Raw genomic sequence first — 20922 nt, 5'->3', positions numbered from 1 at the left:
CGTCGATATATGAGAACAGGTACAGAGGGCAAAACGCTTGTCTAGAACAACCGAACTGTGTGCTCCGCAGCTCCCAAAGCCGCCGCGACCAGGAAGGAACAAAATGACGATGAAATCGCATGAGTTTAAATGCACATGCTTACATCAAAACCACTTTTAACCAAATACTATCGCTAGATATCAGGTGTTAAGCCGGAACCTCGCCCATAACGTGTTCTAGACAAGCGTTTTGCCCTCTGTTCTAGTTTTTGCGGCGAGTGGATCCGCTTCATTCGCCGGATTTTTGAACAAATGTAAACTTCTACTCTAGCCTACGGTCTGATGAAGACAAAATTGAAAAAATTGAAACAAATCTAAAAATAATTTATTTCGTTTGCCGCCCTCTAATAAACAATGGCTTTAGAGTAAGTTTAAATATGTTTTTTTTTACAGTTTACTAAGATTAAGGCCATGCCGTTGTTAGCACCGCTGAAATCAAGACGGCTGCGGTCTGGCGGCGATCGCCTGTTTTTCGCCGTATGTGGTGCAGCACGTTGACAGTGCGTCGGCGTTCCTCCGCGCTGCATGAAATTGGCAGCGTCTGTTCGCTCCATGTGGGTCGGCCTTAACTGTTGCAAAGCGTGACTGAAGGCAATTTTTTGCACGCTTGTTTTAGGCGGGGTGAGCCTTCGGCTCTCACGCTTGGTATCCGTGACTGGCAATCTACCTAACGCACAACGCGAAAAAGGGGGTTTTTACTTGATGTAGCATTCTCGTGCACAACTCATGTAGCCTCTAAATTAAAAAAAATAGCGATCGCCACGCACGAAGACGATGAAGAGGAAAGGGAAAAATGAAGCCGCCTGACCCGACGCAAGCCAAAGATGACAAGCGCAGAAGGTTCACGAGACCACCATGCAAGAGCGGTGAACTGACCATGACGAAGCCACCGGAAACCTGTCCTGGAGCAACCGAGCAGGGCAAGCCACTCGAGGCTTCGCCGCAGTCCAGCGAGCGTCGCGAGTCGACGCTGGCGCAGAATCTAGCTGGTGTCGACGCCGCAGGACGCGTGGCACCTGCTCGGCCGTCGGCGGTCTGCAGGCCATCGCCTTCGTCCGAAGCTGTCCGCGGCGTGGCAAGAGGCGCTGACTCGCAGGCTGCCGCCCAGCGTGGATCTGGTAAGTGGATTGCTAGGTAGGCCCGCCCCGCATGACCTGCGAAGAAAAAACTCGGCAAGCTCGACTCTAATCAATTAGTGAATTAAGTTTCTGAAGCGAAGCTTCACTACGCTAGCTAAAGCCAAGGTCACCGTGTCTGGAAATTTTACCTTCATTTGACCTCCAGATAAAGCAAAGCAAAGGAAAGGCGTATAACTGGCCCCCTGTGATAGTGGACGCCTTAGTCGCGCTTTCAGCTACGAAACCGATGCAGATCGGGAGCTTCGAAAGCAAAGGAAAGGCGCATAACTAGCTCTCTGTTACAGTAGACACCTCAGCCGAGATTTAAGCTACCTGTTGGTAGTGACAGATGTGCGCTGCATGCGTTGCCATTGACGACCGTTGTGTCAGAAACGCGCCACTGAAGCCATAGGCCGTCGGCGTTCAATGTGTTCATTTGCGTCGGCGTTGACAACGTTTTAGACTACGGTGATTTTAAGGAAAGCAAGTGCGGATAACTGGCTCCCTTGGTCTGTGAACGCGTGAATCGCGCTTTGAGGTAGGTGGGGTGGTGGGAGAGACATGTGGGCTGCATGCGTTAGCGCCGACAACGTTGTGGCAGACACGCGGCACTGCAGCAATAGGCCGCAGTGTTCATTGGGTGAGCAAACTCTCGCGGTAAACCATTAACTGCCACCAGGCAGTGTGGAAGGGTGGGCGCTCTGCCTATCCAGTGTCCGGAACGCACTTAAAGTTACAGACGCCAAGCCGCGCACAGTTGCCCGATGCGCCATAGCTTTCGCTATTTAACCACGTTCAGCAGTTGTTAAACCGCAGGTAATTTTTTTGCGCGCCGGGCGATTATTTTTCCTCCCGTCATTTTCAAACCGCAATTACCGCGGGTGCAACACGGAAGAATTGTAGTACCTGTTTAATTTTATTTCAGGTGCTGTTAATCAGAATATACTAATATTTTATCCGCCTTGCTATGTCTTACGATGCTGATGCATCAAGGTATGTTTCGCCCAAGCCAAGGTCACACCTTCCTTGGGTGGATTTAGTAGAAACTGTTGGGTCTTACGGGCACAATGAACGCATTAAGCTTTTTTCGTTGACTAAAAAAGAAATTGACAGATGATTTAGCTTGGTTAGGACAAACGCGACATATGTGCGCTATCACTTGCTGTGGTGCTTAATTTCATTACAAGTTTTCCTCCTTCAAGTGAAGCGCTAGACATTAAAAGACACGGGTCACCACGTGGTATTCGCTTACGACCGCTAAATAATTTATAATTGAATTTATTCTTTCACGCTGTTTCCATTTCATCAACCGAACCATGGCTGTGATGTACAGTTGAAGTTTAGGCCGCGTGAAGCACGGAAGAACTGCAATTGTTTCAATTAAAATTGCAATTAAATTGTTGCAATTTTTTTCGTCACTCGATCTGAGATCTGGTTATTGAAAAATACCCATGACCGAAGATGATCGCGCAAAAACAGTATTCGTCACGCCTGATGGATTATATGAGTTTAATAATGCCATTTGGGCTTTGTAATGCCACTGCTACATTCGAAATAATGATGGACAATATCCTTCGTGGCCTACGCTGGAAGACGTGCCTCGGCTACCTTGACGACGTCGTCGTGTTTTCGGCCGACTTTTCGACACATCTGACTCGCCGGCGCCAAGTGCTCACTTGCCTCACCACCGCAGGGCTGGAATTAAATTTGAAAAAATGCCATTTCGGAGCTCGCCAACTGACCATCCTCGGTCACGTCGTCTCTAAACACGGCATCCATCCGGATCCCGAAAACTTCATGCAGTCGCCGAATTTTCGAAGCCGTCCGCGCCCAAAAATCTGCGGAGTTTCATCAGCCTATGCTCATATTTTCGGCGCTTCATCCGGAATTTCGCCACCATCATTTCACCTTTGACGCGAGTTCAAGCCCAAAATTCCTTGTCGTCGTGGTGCTCCAAATGTGATGATGCTTTCGCTACAATGCGCCGGCTCCTTACTTCAACCACCCATACTTCGCCATTACGACCCGAACGCTCCAACCGAGATCCACACGGATGCTAGTGGCATTGGCATTGGTGCTGTGCTTGCACAACGGAAGCCTGGGTTTCATGAGTATGTCGTCGCCTATGCCAGCCGCACACTGTCTAAAGCCGAGATCAATTACTCCGTGTCCGAAAAAGAATGTTTGGCCATTTTTTGGGCTATAACCAAATTTCGACCATATCTCTACGGCCGCCCCTTCGACGTAGTCACCGACCACCATGCTTTATGCTGGCTGTCGTCCTTGAAGGATCCATCCGGCCGACTTGGTCGTTGGGCACTGCGACTTCAGGAGTACGACATTCGAGTCATCTACCGTTCCGGACGCAAGCACTCTGACCTCGACGCCCTCTCCCGCTCACCGCTACTTGCCAACGATGGGACCCTCTAGCACTGACCCCGTGCTCTCTTCGTTACGCCCTCCAAACATGCATCTGGAGCAGCGCAAAGACGCCTGGATAACCTCTCTCGTGCACCTCCTCTTCGGCCGCACTACGTCAGCGCCCTCCCGCTCGCTTCATCGTCAAGCCCGCCACTTCACTCAGCAAGACGGTCTTCTTTATCGCCGGAATTACATGCCAGATGGTCGAAAATGGCTGCTTGTCATACCTCGCCACTTACGCGCTGAAGTCTGCGCATCTTTTCATACCGAACCCCAGAACGCTCATGCTGGTTTCTTAAAAACATACACGCGCCTTCGGCACCGGTACTACTCGCACGGCATGTATACCTTTCTACGAAAGTATATTCGCTGCCAACGCCGCAAGACACCACCGCAGCGCTTTCCGGGACATTACAGCCTTTACCTTGCCCTGCCTGTCCGTTTGATCGTGTGGGCATCGACCTTTATGGGCCTCTGCCGCCTTCTACTTCTGGTCACCGCTGGATTGTCGTCACCGTCGACCATCTTACGCGCTATGCCGAGACGTCTGCTCTTCCGGCGGCTACAGCCAGAGAAGTCGCTTTCTTCATTCTTCGCAACCTTGTTCTTCGCCACGGTGCTCCCCGCGAGCTTCTCAGCGATCTCGGCCGCGTGTTTTAATCAGACGTTGTTCAGGAGCTTCTACAAAAATGTCGCGTAGTTCACAGAACAAGCACGGCGTACCATCCTCAGACGAACGGGCTGACCGAAAGGCTTAATCGAACGCTCGGTGACATGCTCACTGTGTATGTCACTCCCGACCACTCTAACTGGGACCTCGTACTCCCATTTGTGACGTACGCCTATAATACCGCCGTCCAGTCTACTACAGTGTTTTCGCCATTCTTCCTCCTTTATGGACGCGAACCTACCTGCTTGATTGACACCATTCTCCCCTATCATCCATACGCATCTGACTGCTCGCCTGCTTCTGAAATCGCCAAGTACGCCGAAGAATGCCGCCAACTAGCCCGATCCCTCACGTGTGACGATCAACATCGTCAGAAAGAACGGCGTGCTTCTGGTCAACTCTTTACCCACCTACCTGCTGGCTCCCTTGTTTGGCTCTGGGTCCCTTGTGGTCCTCCTGGCCTGTCGTCCAAGTTCCTCACCAAATATCATGGCCCCTACCGTGTTGTCTGTCAGAGTTCCCCCGTGAACTACGTTGTGGAACCTTTGACACCTTCCTCTGACCACCGCCGCCGTGGCCGTGAAACCATTCACATCAGCCGCCCCAAGCCCTATCACGAACCCGTGATGTGTACCACGCCGTGAGTCGCCAGGACGGCTCCTCCTTCGCCGGGGTCATTGTGATGACGAAGAAGTGCCCGCGCGGCAGCGGGACTCCTCTCTGCGAGCGCGCGCTTCCTGTTGGTGCTGTTGGAACCACTGACTGTCGGTGAATGCCGTTCGGCGCTTTGTGCTTTGTGCCATGCGGTTCTTTGTGCTTTGTGCCCGAAAAACCCATTACACAATATAAACACTCATACATATTTTTAGCTAATTACTGCACTTAAACCAGACTCAAGAGATAGAATAACAACAAACGGCGTACCAGCAGTTATATCGCCATTTTTTTTTTGCCTCACGTGACCTCAAGTTCAATTAAACATCACAGCCATCGTTAGGTTGATGTATCCGACATCCAAACAGTATAAGAGAAGAAAGTTTATTACACATTCATTAAAGGTCGTAGGCAAACTAATATCTGTATAGTAATGTATACTAATATCTAACGCATTGTTTGAAAGAAGAAAACAAAGGCAAAAATTCAGTGTCTATATTGTCCTTTATCGTGATTGCTTAGTTTAAATTTGGACACCTAATCTCCGCCTTATGGGTAGGACATGATAGCGTTAATGGGCTAATGTCCTCATGTACGGAACAGAGCATTCTCACTTTACATTCACAGGTCGCTCGTAGTCCTCGTACCACTCCTGGCGCAGTGGTGCAGTGGTTAAGCGATGCGCCACTGCTCAGCAGGTGCTGCGCCAGTGGGGCTTGTGCAACCCAGATTGGTCTTGCCTGGCCAACAATAATTAATTTAACTGCCACCTGCCACGGTGGGCGTTTTGCTCACTCTCCAGTGGGAAGCTCTCCTGAAGGTCATATTGCACACACGGCGTTACCCGACTTTACCTAGCAGAGTGAAGCTGTCGCATCAAGAACAGTGGCTATTACGATGCTCTCTTTTGAGTTCAAGGACTTGCCATGTGGCATTGTTGGGACTGCCTACATCATCAAGGCTATCCTTATGCAGGAATCTGGGCAGGCTCCTGCTCTTATCATTGTCCTGTAGCCGCATGGAGAGGCCATGGCATGCCAAAATTCATTAAGCATTGTTGTCATTGAGGCCCTTGTTCCTGGACACTTCCACAGCTGGGGACGGACGTCCACTTCAGAGGCTGACGTGGAACATTTCAGACATGTTGTGTATGCGTCTTTTTGAGAGTCGGCACGTTAACGAAGGCATAAGGGCCTCCCCAGCACTTATCCTTATAAGGTTTATGAGGGAGGGTAAAAGTGTACGGGGCAATCTGGGCACGCGCTATAGGATGGGAAAGTGGAGCGGGGATCATAAAGAAGGTTAGTGCGGGATGTGCTATAGTGTCCAGTTAAGTAATGATTGGTGCTTTCACAGAAAGAAATTCTCTCATTGAAAGGGGAAGGCCAATATTGCTGTGGTTTAAGGTGATAGCGTTACAGGCCCACTTAACCTGAAACTCCGACGTCGGCGCTGCGAGCGAAAAATCCCGAGCATGACACTGGCATGTGGTGCCCAGAGAAACATAGGACGCAGGTGGGCTACCTAGGATACGTCACCTTGCCGCGTCATCGCAACCGGCCCACAGGATAGTGAGCACACTGACCGCCGTTGCAGATGGAAGTTAAATTAATGATTGGTCGCTTCGGAAGAGCATCGTGCGGCGCACAAGGCCCACCGCTGGGAGCACCTGCCATCGCAGGGCAGTGGCGCATCGCTTAGCTACTGCACCACTGCGCCAGGAGTGGTACGAGGACTCCCAGGGATCTATGAATGTAAAGTAGAGATTCACCTCCTGCACATATCAGAATTAACTCATTACGCTATCGCGTTATAGCCTTAAGGCGGACCTTAAGTGTCTCCTCCAAATTTTCTGCATGGCACTGAAAGCACGCGTGTGCAACACTGCTAGCCGCCAAAGCATCTTTTTGTCCAGAACGGACAATGTATTTCAATGAAGCTAGGGGCAAAACAGAGATATTCAGAGTCACAATATTTCCTAAAGCTGCATCGCACTGCGATACACTGCACCCTGCACTCTCCTCTACATTCTCCACTAGTGTACCGGCATTATTGTCACGGTTCTCAATCTGAATGTGTCTTCTCAGCAGCCGTTTCATCCTTTATGATGCTCCGAGATGAAACCACCATCTACCGTCTCTCACGCGCTTCCCAGTGGTCTGTGATGGGAAATAAACGTTGCGGGCATTCGGACATGAAAAGAAACAAACAAACGCAGTTAATCTGCTTCACTGGTCTTGAAATCTCAGCGGGGATGGTTGAGTTTAGTCATGTCTACATACTCGATACCCAATTTTCACGAAAAAGCGTCAGGTACAAGTCGTCTAAAGAAATTGTTTTGTCTTCCAATTTCTTTCGTAACTTCTGCTATAGTAATCATCTTTACGCGTAAAATCTATATAATTTAAGGAAAGAAAGCTAAGCGTGTTGGAAATACTGGCATGTGAGCGCGGGATAGGACACCGCCTAGTTTTTGAGATTCAGAACTGACGTTTTAGGCAGCTCGATATATGTACTTACGCCAGAAGGCTATCAAAAGCAATAAGCGTAGCGGCGTTGCTTTTGTCTGCGCAATCTGTTTGCAATTAAAAAGTTCTCCACCAACACAGCCTCAGTTTTCTACTTAAGAGCGTTAGCTACGTGAGTTTCAAGTGTTTACAACGGTGTGCTCGGCAAGCTTGGAGAAAACCAAATCCTAACATTCCCGAATGTTTCCCCTCCGGGAACATCCGTTATAAAATACGAGGAACGCCATCTACCGCGTGGAGTTTGCACTACTATTGCGATTTACAGCCACCTTCGCTATATCCGGTATATTTCCTCTTTATATAGTTTGTAAACGTGTATATCACAACACGGCGAATCGTTTGACACCATCCGCAACCCCCTGCGAGAAATGGTTCGGCCGCAATGGCCGTCTGAAGGTCCTCGGTGTGCTCAGTTCGGAGGCGGAGAGATCGTCGTTGCGAACCCCAGACATATTTTGGGCCTCATCTCCATTAGTCATTTTACCCTCAGGAACATGCCAAGTCATTTAACACTACTTCAAACATTCTGCGTCAACGGGTGGCTCCCATAATTTATTCAAATGGTGGTCCTGGTGGCGAGGGTTCCGCTTCGATGGCCGCTATACTGGCATATATACGTAACGGATGGTAAGTATAGGCATAAATGGAGGTGGTACGCGCCCACTCTTGCTGTGTGATATAATGTGGTCACGTGGTTACTGTTCTGGTCAATTTGACCTCTTTTGCTGACCGACGCGTCCTTGACAAACGTAAGTAGTAAGAGCTAACGCTCTTAAAACCGCCCGTTCATGTATGTTAGGAACGACAACGAAGCCATATTTATCGAATGGTCCTTTGCCGCCCCTGGTCGCCGTTTAACCCCACCAGCTTATCTCGGTCTATTGAGCCTTTCTCACTGCATTGACGGGGTAGCAGGTTGCAGTAGCATTCGCCTATAGGGCTAATGCGGGGGGCACAGCGGAAACGGCGTACAAATGATAGAGAGGCCTGACAGGGGACTGAAACCGGTTCGCTCTACGCGAGTACGCCATTGCACAGCAGCTTACCTCACCTCTGCGCACAACTAACCCTAGAAAAAAGACCGAAAGCGTGCTACAAGGTTTCGTACTCCGGGGACTAAGTGCGTTGAGACAACCATTTGTCCCTCAAAAGAGATCATTATTCCCTTCAGGTTATTATAAAAATTCGGCAGAGACAGTTAAGAATGCTTAGGTGCGAAAATGCGAAAGCATTAAATTGCTGAAGCATGCTACTTTGCTGAAAGATTATGAGTCATGACTATGCATACTTTGTAAAAACTCTGTACACCTTACGGTACGTTTATTGTAAAGTGTTGAGTCATGCTACCTTGCACAATACCTGAATGATCAGCCATGACTGTGACTACGAGGCATGACTAAGCGTAATGTTTGTACAAACTTTATGCACGTTACATTACGTTACGTTTAAAGTATTGAGTCATGCTACTTTCCAGAAGTGCTGAGTGATCCGTCATGACTATGCGCCACCACTACGCATACTCTGCACAAACTCTGTACACCTTACTGAATGTTACTTCCAAAGTCCTGAGTCATGATACGTAGCAGAATGACTTAGTCAGGACTTTCGTAGGTCATAATACGCTACGTTTCATAATTCATGACTATGCATGTCAACTTGGATGTGTTGTGACATCGTACACCGGGCGTTCTGACATCCTCCAAATTTCGAGCCACAGATGGCGGACGCCGGCTTTTGTGGCATTGCGACATATATCTTGCATGAATAAATAAATAAATAAATCTGCTTAAGGGCATCGGCTACAGCTATAGGCGATGACCCCACGGACTGTACCGTTCGTCGTGAGGACTTAGTGGTGCAGTCAGCTCCATGTTACCGATGTGTGGCTCCGAGTGCGCCTGAGTCGTGCATTCCTCGCTGACAGTATTCTTCTGCCCGGTGGCTCCCAGAGCGCACAGGCGGCAGCAGCAAGAGAGCAACGGCGGAGTCGGCGGCAGACGCGTCCTCGGCTCGGGCCGACCGCGCCCCTTCTGTCCGACGGTCCCGGAGCGGAACCAACGCCACTGGCAGAGGCGGCGCCCAGAAGGGGTCGCCGCGTAGGGCCAAGAGCAAGGACAGCGTGAGTATCCTATAAGCGTTACCCATTCAGTGGTGGTATCGTTCTGCTGATGTACACAAGGTCGCAGGAGTGAAACCCGGCCGCATTTCGATGGATGCCGTGCAAACGACGCCCGCGTATACTGTGCGTTGTCGGTGGACGCTAACAGGCCCACTGTGGTCGAAATATTCCGGAGCCCTCCACTACGGTGCCTGTTTGTCTCCTTCTATCCCGCTCCCCTTTGATCTCTTGCGTCACGAACCGTCTGCGCCTTTCCTTTCCTCACATACGCGTAAACATTTGTGTCAGTGAACTCGTGTGGGTAAATATGTGATAGCGCACATTTACTCGTGCAGTTGCTCATACTTTCGAGTCTGCATGTTTGAAAGAAATATGTAAATAGGATGTAAGTAGCTTTGTTCTTGTTTTTACCTCTTCACAATCCTTTTTTTTTGTCATTTAAAATCTGTACTTCCTATGACTTATCGCCCTTCTCTATCCCTTTTATTTCTGCCGACCGCAAAGATCGAGATTGAAGCGATTGATAGTTTCTGCGGCATGCAGTCATATTTTAGCTTCCTTTTTTATTATTTTTCAGTAAGCAACTACCAAGAAAATATTATTATGCTTGGTAACCGTGCGCTGGGCGTTGCGCGTTCATTCTTGGTCATATTGTGGGAGCTTCGTTCTTCCGATTTCGGCGTCACAACAGCACCACATCGCCGACGAGTTTGGCGGCCGGTTTGGTTTGGTTTATGAGGGTTTAATGTCCCAAAGTGACTCAGGCTACGAGGGACGCCGTAGTGAAGGGCTCCGGAAATTTGGATCACCTGGGGTTCTTTAACGCGCATTGACATGACACAGCACACGGGCCTCTATCATTTCGCCTCCATCGAAATTCGACCGCCGCGGCAGCGATCAAACCCGCGTCATTCGGGTCAGGAGCCGCGCGCCATAACCACTGAGCCAAAACAGGGCATGCAACACTTTCAAATAAAATTCTCCTGATAGTTCGAACCACTGAGGTAGCGGAATGGCTCTTCATTTGCAGAAAATCATGGGAACTTTGCCTTGGCAACCAGTACAAGCTATCAAAAAGCCAATAAATTGCTATATTTTTTTTTCACGGTCCGCTCTACATTCCTTCTTCGCAACTGTTCCACTAAGTGGGAGTTTTAAATCCATCACCATTCCGGCGTCATGATTGCGCAACATCTTTTTTCTCGAGGTGAGAGCGAGGTGAGAGCGGGTCCAGTTTGAAGGCGTTACAGCCACCTGCCAGGGGTCTCAGATGTTGCGCATCACATCCGACCGAATTCCATATTCTCTTTGAAATTCATTGCTTTAAAGTGTTATGAGCAGCAGCAGTTCATGAGAGAGCCTCTACGTAAACATATTGCGCATGCGACTGCACTGGCTATAAGTAAGCAATGGATTTTGAGTTGGTGAAAGCGTATGTCATTGTGCTTACTTTGTGCAGTGGCGAGCGTAGCCGTGACGCCTGCGCAGTCGATGCATAAGAGCGGTTTTTTTAGGGTTGATGTGACGTATGCTACTCTTACGACGGCCCAGACGAACCGGACACATTTAGTCTTAGCCTGGGACTGTATTTTGTAACGGTTATATTTACAATTTATTATTTAGCCTTTTTTCTTATTCGTCAACCTAGGGTTCGCTAATGAAGCTGGCTTTGTAGCTACCAGCAATGAACGTCACAAGATGTAGCTACCAATGGTAGCGGCGCAAAAGAACGGGGCCTGAAATCAAGTGTTGCAAAATACGGTCCCGGTAAAAAGCTACACACTGCCTTACAAAAAAAAACAAAAAAAATCGGCCTGTAGATGGTGCTACTCAACTGCACAGAGCTGGTGACTTTGTAGGTGCAGTTTGAAGCTGCTTTAATCAATTTGCATCTGTGTTCTTGGGAGGAAAACGCCGTCATTTAGGCCTTGCGGCGTATTTTTCCCGGCATGTCTGCACACAGTACTTGTACAGCAAGACGAATTTCATATTTTGTAACAATACGAGGCCTCGAAGGCAGTTTTACAGGTAGAGGTGACGCCGTTCCTTAGGCACGGCACCGTTGCTCTTTGATAGTTCATTAACAAGTCTGTTGCTGTACACACACGCCACAATGCGCACGCGCAAATATTTACGCTTCGCGCAGGACAGAAACGCAGCACACAACGACGCTACGTACGCGCTGGGGCACCCACCGCCTCAATTCGCGGGGAAGGGAAACAAACTCTTGCGTTTTTTGAGAAATTCGGTAGCAACGAGAAGCACATGCAAAGCAGTGAAAAATGGAAACCACCGCGACTTTTAAGACAAGGACCAGATAAAAGACGAAAACCACCACGCATTGGTGCTTGTTCATCCTTTCTCTGCACATTGTTTAAAAAGTTGCATTGTTTTGCGGGTTTCGCTGCCACGAATTTACCGAATAGCCCTTCTAGCCACGCTCGCAAGGCGCATGAAAACTGAAGCTTAGAAACCATTGCACTGTTGCAAACGCTGCGCTCAAGCACCGTGCCGTCGTGGAGGAAACATTGAACACTAATTATAAAGTCGCAATAGAAAACAGTCTATAAAGCAAAGACACGATGCCCTTTTTCAAGTTTGTTCAGAAATTTTACAGCTTCTGTGTCTATTTGATTAAGCGAAATTTTTCTGCCGGGGGATATAATAAACCTTACTTGCTCAAAACCTTGAAAGTATGACGCGTTAAAGTTAAAGGGTCCATTCAGCTGCCTGGGGTTCCTTTTTCATACCACTTCGCAGACACGGACACTTCTCGTTATTTTATTTTGCTTCATCTTGTTTTATTAAAATTATTATATTTGCCAAAATACATGCACGGCCTTCATTTAACGAAGTCGAACGAACGTTCCTCATTAGTCGAGGGGCAGCGATCGAATCCAAGTCTGACCATTTTTTTTCTCTACAACGCAACTGCTTTTCTTCCTTAGAGGCAGTGGCGGTCCCAGAGATTGGTTCTAGGAGGGGCGGACGTACTTCCTTATACCAAAAAAAGAAAAAAAAGAATAGAAACAACCAGTTTTTATTTAATATTTTTTTCTACAGCAATTTTTGAGCGCATTGTTGTTGAAAAATAAATAGCGAACGATACAGATATTATACCATAACTCATGGAACCCGCCGCGGTGGCTCAGTGGTTACGGCGCTCGGCTGCTGTCCCGAAAGATGCGGGTTCGATCCCGGCCGCGGCGGCTGAATTTCGATGAAGGCGAAATTCTAGAGGCCCGTGTACTGTGCGACGTCAGTGCACGTTAAAGAACCTCAGGTGGTCGAAATTTCCGGAGCCCTTCACTACGGCGTCCCTCATAGCCTGAGTCGCTTTGTGACGTTAAACCCCAATAAACCAAACCAAACCAAACTCATTCTTTGAATGTCAATGGTTACGTGAGCAATATTCAATTCCATACTAGGGGAAAACAGGTTAAAACGAATGCTTGGGCGAGTTGGTATGACATTTTCCTGAAGAACAGCGTGAACCTGGTCGAGGACTGAAGGAAGACACATAGACGGTCGCTAACTTGCAACTGAAGTTTTTATTGCTTGGACCGTGGAAATAAATAGGTGGCCACCAAATTAAAAACAACAACATACACATTCAATCATGATACTCAAGGAGCCATCGCTCTCTCACTTCCATGCGGTTAAAAAATGCAATTCTTTTGATGAAATTGCCAAAGAGAGGCTGCTGAAACAAGTTTCTGTTGACCGAGCGATTTGTTCGGCTTCAATGGTTCCACGCGTTAGCTGATATTTGTGCTCTGTTATCACCTTGGTTTTCTTGAAGTGCAGCTGGCAATTTTAGCTCTCACAATCTCTGCAATGAATGCCTTGATGCCCTTTCACGATGTTATGCACGTTGTTATTGTGTTCTTTGAGGCGTTCGTTTAGGCATCTGCCCGTATGGCCCATATAATGCTTGCCGGAGGATAATGGGATGACATAGACAACATTTTCTTGGCAAGCCACGAAACGGTTCTCGTGATTACCATCATGGTCCTTGAGTATGTGCCTTCCTTCACTCCTCGTCCAACTTCGCGCTGTTCTTCCGGAAACAGGTCGTCGTCTGAGGTATCCCGCCACGGTGTGTCCAGGAAGGTCAAAGCGCCGGTCAGGGATATTCCGCTAGCTGTTTAGCGGCCTTCTTTACTCAGTTCGGGGAAGGGGCTTTGTTCCGCCCCCGGTCCCCTCCGACATGGCGGCTGGTCGGAGCTCCGTGTGAAGCCAGCAGAAGGGATGACATTATAAGAACGATAAAAAAACTGTGCAAAGAGGACGGGTCGAGAGCGAAGAAGCACATGGCACAAGCGCAGAGTGCTTCTTCTGTCTTGTCCCGTCCTTTTTTTGAGATTTTTTATTCTTATAATGTCGTACCAACTAGCCCCTCACCACACGCTTCTAGAAGGGATGAGCCCCTTGCTGACGTCGCTAGGTCCCATGGTGGGTTAAAGACATCAATGGGTGGCTTCTTCCTTCCCCGACGAGGTTGCTGGCCACCGCATCCGGAGGTGTATGGGACCGCCGCCGCCGTCGTCGCTGGGCCGGCGACAAGGCCAGACAACGGGGGGGGGGGGGAGGAAGGTGCACGGCAGGACCACGATAATCACTACGAAATTGCACTTGTATAGCTACCAAGCCGTAGAACATAGAATTATGAGAAATAAGACGGCCGCTAACAAGGTGAACATACAACATAGGAGACTACCTGACACATCACAGACGAAGAAGCTTTCTAGTTCTACGTCAAAAATCTCGTCTCGCCCCATGAGAGCCCAGATACGGCCTTTCAGGAAAATGTGCAAAAGGCTTTTTTTTTTGGGGGGGGGGGGCAACCGCCCCCTCCCCCCCCCTCCTCGCGCCCCCACTTAGGACAGCCACTGCTTAGAGGCCTACGTAATGGTAGTAGAATAACGTCACGAATGACCTCGAGTAATTGTGCAGTGACGTCCTCACTGCTCTTCTGTATGATGGTTTTGGGGTGTTAGAATTACAAGAGCGAGGTCATGTGGTTGTGATGCCAGGACCCTCTCGACCAATCCCGATTTCCTCGACACGCCGACGCCAACTGCGAGGGTTTCTCCGCTGAATGGGACCCTTAGCCCTTTCGCGTTAAAATCGGCAGCTCTTCATTGCACGCTCGCTTTGGAACGGTGCGTACAGCGCTGTTCGGCACACACTCGGCGCTTCACAGGATGAGGGAGCGCCAGACCTCGTCCACATAGAAGCTGCTTGCTAAGACAAGGAAGCGGTTTGCCGGGCCCCATGCGGCGCAGCTGCCCGCTGCTCTACATAACGATGCACGGATGCGCTTGCCTTCGCCATCAGTGACCGGCGTGTGCTTCGTGCCGCCGTGGCATCAGCAGTACAGACTTACCAGCAAGCACTCTTTTGCGATCGTCGAGTGTGGTACGCGCGGTACACGCGAATCCATAAAGAGGCCGTCGCTCAAGTATATGGCGGACAAATGTCTTCGGGATGCGTGAGCGGCTACCAGTGACGACATCGTTATGTTAGACGACAACGCCCTGCGTAGCCAGGGCTACGCATAGCCGCATTAAGAAAAATGGGGGCCCTGGGCAAATGCGCATGTAGGCCCCCTCTCCTTTCCCTCTGATGCACTCCCTGCCCATTGCTACACTACTGGAAAATATCCCGCGTTTCATTGCAATCCCGCCAAATTGAAAGGAATGAAGTCCAATCAATGAAATTCATGCAACAGTAACGCATTAGCACTAGCTTTACAGCGCACAAAACACGACGCGACTCTTGGAACGCGCGAAACGTATACGTCTGTGGCCGAGCGCCGAACGCCACGGAAGAGGCACGTGAGCCGACCTCCAACTTGCGGGGCTTCATTGCAGTGCGCTGCGCGCGTCTCCTGTTTTCTTTCAATGACACCTTACACAATCCGACAGACAAGTTATCCTTCGCAACACCTCTAACGCATTAAAGAAAAGCAGGCTGAGCTAGCTTCCTACAGGTGAGCTGGGCACTCCGGCAGCGACTGGGCAATAGAAACGCTCGTTAATTACTGCCCCGAGAGGGCGTTATAAAAAGTTTTTAATATTAATTTGATTACACGATATTTACTAGCCATATCGTGTGGCACATTTTGATAGCAGGATTTCAGTCCTGGTTCAGTGGTCAGCGTGCTAGGCGCTGAGCCGAGTACCTAGGTTCAAACCGAGCCACACGGCGGCCGAGTTTTGATGGGGGCGAAATGCACTAAGGCGCCCGTGAGCTGCGCGATTTCAGAGTCCGTTAATCCCCAGGTGGTCTAAATTATTCCTGAGCCCTCCACTACGGCACCTCTTTCTCTCCTTTCATTCACACCTTCCTCCCTGCCCTCAAGACGAGGTCGAGTTGTCCACCTAGAAGTGAGGCAGTAATAGGGCCTTTTATTTCCTCAAAAATTCAAATTCACCTGGCCCCACAAACCCAATCCGAAGAAAAAAGAACAAACAAAATAAATTGCCCTCGCCGGGGCGCTCGCAATTCGCTGGAGGCGAATTGCCAGAGGCCCGTGCACTATGTTATATCGGTGCACTTTAAAGAACCCGAGGTGGTCGAAATTATCTGGAGCCTTCCACTACGGAGTTCCGCATAGCCGGACTTGATTTGGGACGTTAAAGCCCATAAACCTAAACATATACCCATAAACGAGTGTTTCGCTTTCCTGGCGGCCGCCAGAGCACAACGTGAAACTTTGGGACTCCCAAGAAGCTAGCACAGCTTCAATTTGGTAAAGCTAAAGAAGAAAAACCGGTGCTGTACAAAACAATTCTGACGACCAAATCTGTGCGAAATTCGGACTCGAGCAATCCACCCGTATAGCTGAGAGAAGCATTCTACTGCACGCGTTAATTTTCTCAACAGTCTCTATATGATACTCGCACAAGTAGACGCCGCTTCAAACGCCGCTGCGCATTCTGGTTTCGTTTTTGCCTACCCTGCTCTAATCATACTTGTGACACTGAAGCGGTGCATTTCCTTACAATTGTAAGCCACGCAGAAGGCGCAAAGCAATTATTTTTACATCTAGCACCGCATTGCATATTAGCGGATATATTGATGGTTTTAAAAATGAATTAATTAATTTTTAGTGGATTATGAAATCATTTCCAGCGGAGTGCTTGGCGGCGAGGCTCTCTGTAAAAGCGAATGTCATGCCGACGCCAGGAGTTTCAAACACACTAGACCTTCTGACGCCACTGGACGGGCGGATAGACAGGAAACCACGAAAACCCTACCGCAATCTGTAAGCAAACGCATATATCGTTTGGTAAGAAAGCTCCGCACCCCCTCCGGGATTGCAGTGGGTTCCTGTTTTCGAAGCTCGACAAGCTGTCTCCAACTGATTCGGCTAAATGAAGTGACATTATGTGGGGGCCCGTCTCCTCGTCCTGGTTTTCTCGCTTCATACGTGTTGCACGAAGTTCCATTGCCCGTCGTTCCATATACTAAGCAGGTTTGAATAAATGGGCCCCTTCTCCTGCTGTCAGAGGTGAAGCCCTGGGCTGCAGCCCCCCCCCCCCCCTTAATCCAGCGCTACTGGGGTTACGTGCTGGGATGTGTGGTATTCAAATGACGTGATCGTTTGCAGACAAGGCAATTATGCGCACAGATACCCTGTTTTCCGTATCCTGGAGACTTCGATACCCGATAGTACAAACCAGCGCCACTGCGTCTCTCGGTTTCCTGCCCCACGTGGTTGCTGAGAATGCAACCGGGTTCTAAGCACTGAAGTGAGAGTTGTATCTGCGGCGAGTTCGTCCACTGACACCGATCACTTGACCAGCCCTTGCACGTGCCTCGCTATAACTTCGTCGTCTACAGGCGGGAGCTCACCCGGTATACGCGACCAACCCCTGGACGCACCTCGAGCCTCGCGCTTCGTGTAAAGCGTATGGTGGGGCACGCGGTCGTTAAGACGTCGCCGAGCGCTTCAGACGCCTCTCAGGCGCTGCACGTAGCCGGGAGGCGACTGTCACCAAACAGGCGGACGGGTTGCACGGAGGGATCACGCGACAGTGACGCTGGCCGCAAACATCTGCAACTCTGTGCTCGATATTTCGTGGACTAAAACTGACAACGTGTGCGTCTTCCTGCGCTGCTCGAGGTGCGAGCGTCCTCGCTCTGCCGAAGCCACAGAGGGCGTACGCAGTTATAAGGGAAGGAGTGGCGGCAGCCTTATTGTAGATACGCACCTGTACAGTAGAGTAAAGGTAGGGATCAAGGAAGGGGTGAAAAGGGCGGAAAATTTAAAAGGAAAACACAACGCTTACGCTTGATATCACTGAATTTCAGATTTTATGCAAGAAGCGAGCTTAAACGTGAATTTCTTCGACAGGCTGAAACACAACACAAGGCGGAGAAGAGGAACAGAGAGGATAGAAGTTCCTGTCTTTTAAAGCCTGTTTCTAATTTCCAGAATCACGGAGAAGATAACGAGAACTGACGGCGCGATGAACGACAACTACCGGTGGCGTTATGCAGCTATGGACGAGCATATATCTCGATAACGAGAGAAACACCGGCATGAGATTGGAAAGAAACGCCTCTTCTCGATGTGTGGTCATCTCTGTTGATTCGTATTTTCGTGTCTGCACGGACAGACCGGGAGTTTTCCATAGTCGCTCCGGCAGTTCAGGTCAGCTTGTCCATGTCTGTACGGCCAACCTCATCTCTTCATATCGACCTTATTCATTATTCATTAGACACTTAAGTCCAAGACGAAGCGCTTCCATCGTTAGTGGGGTTCCTTTTTTTTTTTACTGCGTCACCGCTGGCGGAAGATGATAAATTTGACGAACTCATTTTCTGCTGTAGGTTTCAACTCGTTGCAGATCTCAATCAGGTGCTTTAGAAGCTGCAGGGCCCATTGGTTCGCTGATTGCACGCACTACATAAATGCAATAAAAGAACTGCGAAACCGCTTCATTACCCTGCGCCTTCTTTCCAGGCCTCGAAAGCTGCGTCTCCCGATTCGGCCGCCGCTGGGCCGCAGTTGCCTCTGGCCTCGGCAGTGGCTTGCTTGATCCTCGTGCTGATCGGTGCCGCGTTGGTGGCCTACATTCGACTGGCCCATACGCCCACGCCCCAGGAACGGGACGGCGACCTGTGCCTGAGCCCCCAGTGCCGCTATCACTGGCAGCTCATTTTGGCCAAGGTGAACTGGAGTGTTGATCCGTGCAGCGACTTCGAAGCGTTCGTCTGCTCCAAGTGGAGGCCGCCGCTCGACGACCCTCACGCGTACGGATCGGCCCTGGCCTATCACGCCGTCGCGGCCTGGTTCAACGAATTCCACTCGCTGGTAGCGAGAGGCGCGCGTCGATTTTCCGCGGTAACGAAGGCGCAAGCCATGTTGCAAGCCTGCCTGACCAACAGTGGCGCTAATGGTTCTTCTGCTTCTTTACTGAGGCAGTTCATGTTACAGCGAAAGATACCATGGCCAGACGATCCCCTCCCTGGCACTAGCCCTTTCGGGGTCCTCGTGGACCTGGCGTACAACTGGGGGCTGAATATCTGGTTTCGGCTGAAACGGCTAAGGACGCCAAAGAAAGCACAGCATGCCCTGCTCTTCAGGCCAGCTGACTTCGCTCCGTTGTGGATCGCTTATAAAGAACTATCTATAAAATCAGAGGGCGTTGTGGCCTACTGGAATAGGTTCCACGACGCCTTCGCCATGGGCCATCCTCGGCGTAGTGATGGCGAAATCGAGAAGATTGAAAGTGTCGAACGGAGCGTGTTCGCAGAGCTTCAAGAGGTCCTTGACACAGAACTTGTCACACCTGCCCAGTTCTTGCTAAAAGACATTTCTAATGTCACGGCCAGTTTGTCTTCAGTTGACTGGACACGAGAACTGAACATAAACGCACGAGTGCAAGGTGGTTACGATCCATCAGACTTAATTGTGACCAGCGATGTAGCACTCCTGCAATCTGTGGATAGTATCCTTTCTAAGTTTGACGCATGTTCTTTGGTGATGCACGTGTCCTGGTTTTTCATACAAGCGTTTGCTCCACTTGGAGATCATAACCTACTGCCAAAACGAAATGAGGAGGACTGGCCGTCCGCCCTTAGGCGCAACAGGCTATGTGCGGCTCAGGTAGACGGCTCGTATCAGCTCCTGATCAAGTCGCTCTTCGTAGCTAATAGTTCTACAGCGGCGTCCAGAATGGCCATCGATGGCTATCTCAGCCTCGTGACGCAGCTGGCTCGTCACAAAATATCAAACCTGTCCTGGGCTCCCGACGAATCCATCCGACGCACTGCGTCCTCAAAGCTCGACAGCACTCGGGTAGTCCTGTGGCCACCAGAAAACCTGCTAACCGAAGATGGTCTGACCGCTGTGTACGCTAATTTCTCGTCCAGTGAAACGTCCATGGTCGAGCACTGGCTGAGCGCCATGATAGCCAAGCGAGCGCTTCAGAGCAAACCAGAGTACGAAGAGATACTGGACTTGCCTTTGGACTACATGCAGCCATTGTTCAGATACGATTATTTCTCCAATAGAGTGCTCATATCGGCCGCAGCCCTTCACCTGCCCACCAACTCAGGCCAAGGAACAAGGGCGATGTTATACGGCGGGTTAGGTTTCTCTTACGCTCTGCAGCTGGTGAAGGCTTTCGACCAGGGAGGACTCAGAGTGGACGCAGACGGCAACTTCAACGCAGACTCGTGGGCGCCACAGCAGTGGATCGACGCGCTCTCCAACGAGTCGGCCCTGTGCTCTGGGTCGTCTTCGGGAGCGAGTCTTTTACCGGAGGTTCCGGCGCTAGAATTAGCCCACGCCGTGTACGAGGCGGCACCTGGTGACCTACCTCAGCCGGGACGTGTCACAAAGGTGTTCACCGAAGATCAGGTGTTCTTCATCACCGCCTGCCTCAGCTTGTGTAACCTGTCACGCAACTTCAGCTCACTAAGGGGCGACTGCAACAAGGCTGTCGCAAACTTTGCCAAGTTCTCCCGAGCCTTCGACTGCGGCCCCCGCACGCCCATGAACCCTGACACGAGGTGCTCTTTTTTTACTAGTTGTTCTGTGTGTCGCCCTCTCGTGCCACTGTGCCCTCTTGTGCCATGTTCTCCATTTCGAAGCTCTTTGCTGGACCTGTTTTGATTTGTCAAGCTTACCTCTAGCACAAAACAGCCGTGTCTAAATTTTTAAATGCAAGAAAAGTACGCGAAGAGCTGGTAGAAAGCAAAATCAAGCTTAAGAACAGCTGTTTTTGATGCAGCAACCAGAGCATCCAGGACAGCTCAGGCTACCCGTCCGAAAAAAAGTGTAGGAAATGTTCACGACCACCTTCGACCATTTGCACGGCGTGGAGTCGAATACCGAAGTAAGGAATGTGTTGT

General features: G+C 49.9%; 1 protein-coding gene across 1 annotated transcript; it reads left to right on the top strand.

Moving 5' to 3' along the window:
• The first annotated feature begins 832 nt into the window (after nt 1–832).
• Nucleotides 833–20683, top strand: LOC149356085 (endothelin-converting enzyme 1-like). Its single transcript, XM_089576250.1, has 3 exons — nt 833–1157; nt 9380–9549; nt 18527–20683. The coding sequence occupies exons 1-3, from the start codon at nt 833–835 to the stop codon at nt 20681–20683; spliced, it is 2652 nt and encodes an 883-aa protein (XP_089432376.1).
• Nucleotides 20684–20922: the final 239 nt, after the last annotated feature.

This window comes from Amblyomma mixtum, chromosome 3 (genome assembly GCF_055824585.1).
Source record: "Amblyomma mixtum isolate Tamu chromosome 3, ASM5582458v1, whole genome shotgun sequence".
Classification (NCBI taxonomy): Eukaryota; Metazoa; Arthropoda; class Arachnida; order Ixodida; family Ixodidae; genus Amblyomma; species Amblyomma mixtum.
The sequence above is the reverse complement of the archived record's forward strand: the minus strand, read 5'-3'. Positions and strand labels throughout refer to the sequence as shown.

Coding starts and splice junctions, on each gene's coding strand:
- LOC149356085 (XM_089576250.1), top strand. CDS start 833: ATGAAGCCGCCTGACCCGACGCAAGCCAAAGATGACAAGCGCAGAAGG. Junction 1,158..9,379: donor TGCCGCCCAGCGTGGATCTG/GTAAGTGGATTG, acceptor GGTGGCTCCCAG/AGCGCACAGGCGGCAGCAGC. Junction 9,550..18,526: donor GGGCCAAGAGCAAGGACAGC/GTGAGTATCCTA, acceptor CCTTCTTTCCAG/GCCTCGAAAGCTGCGTCTCC.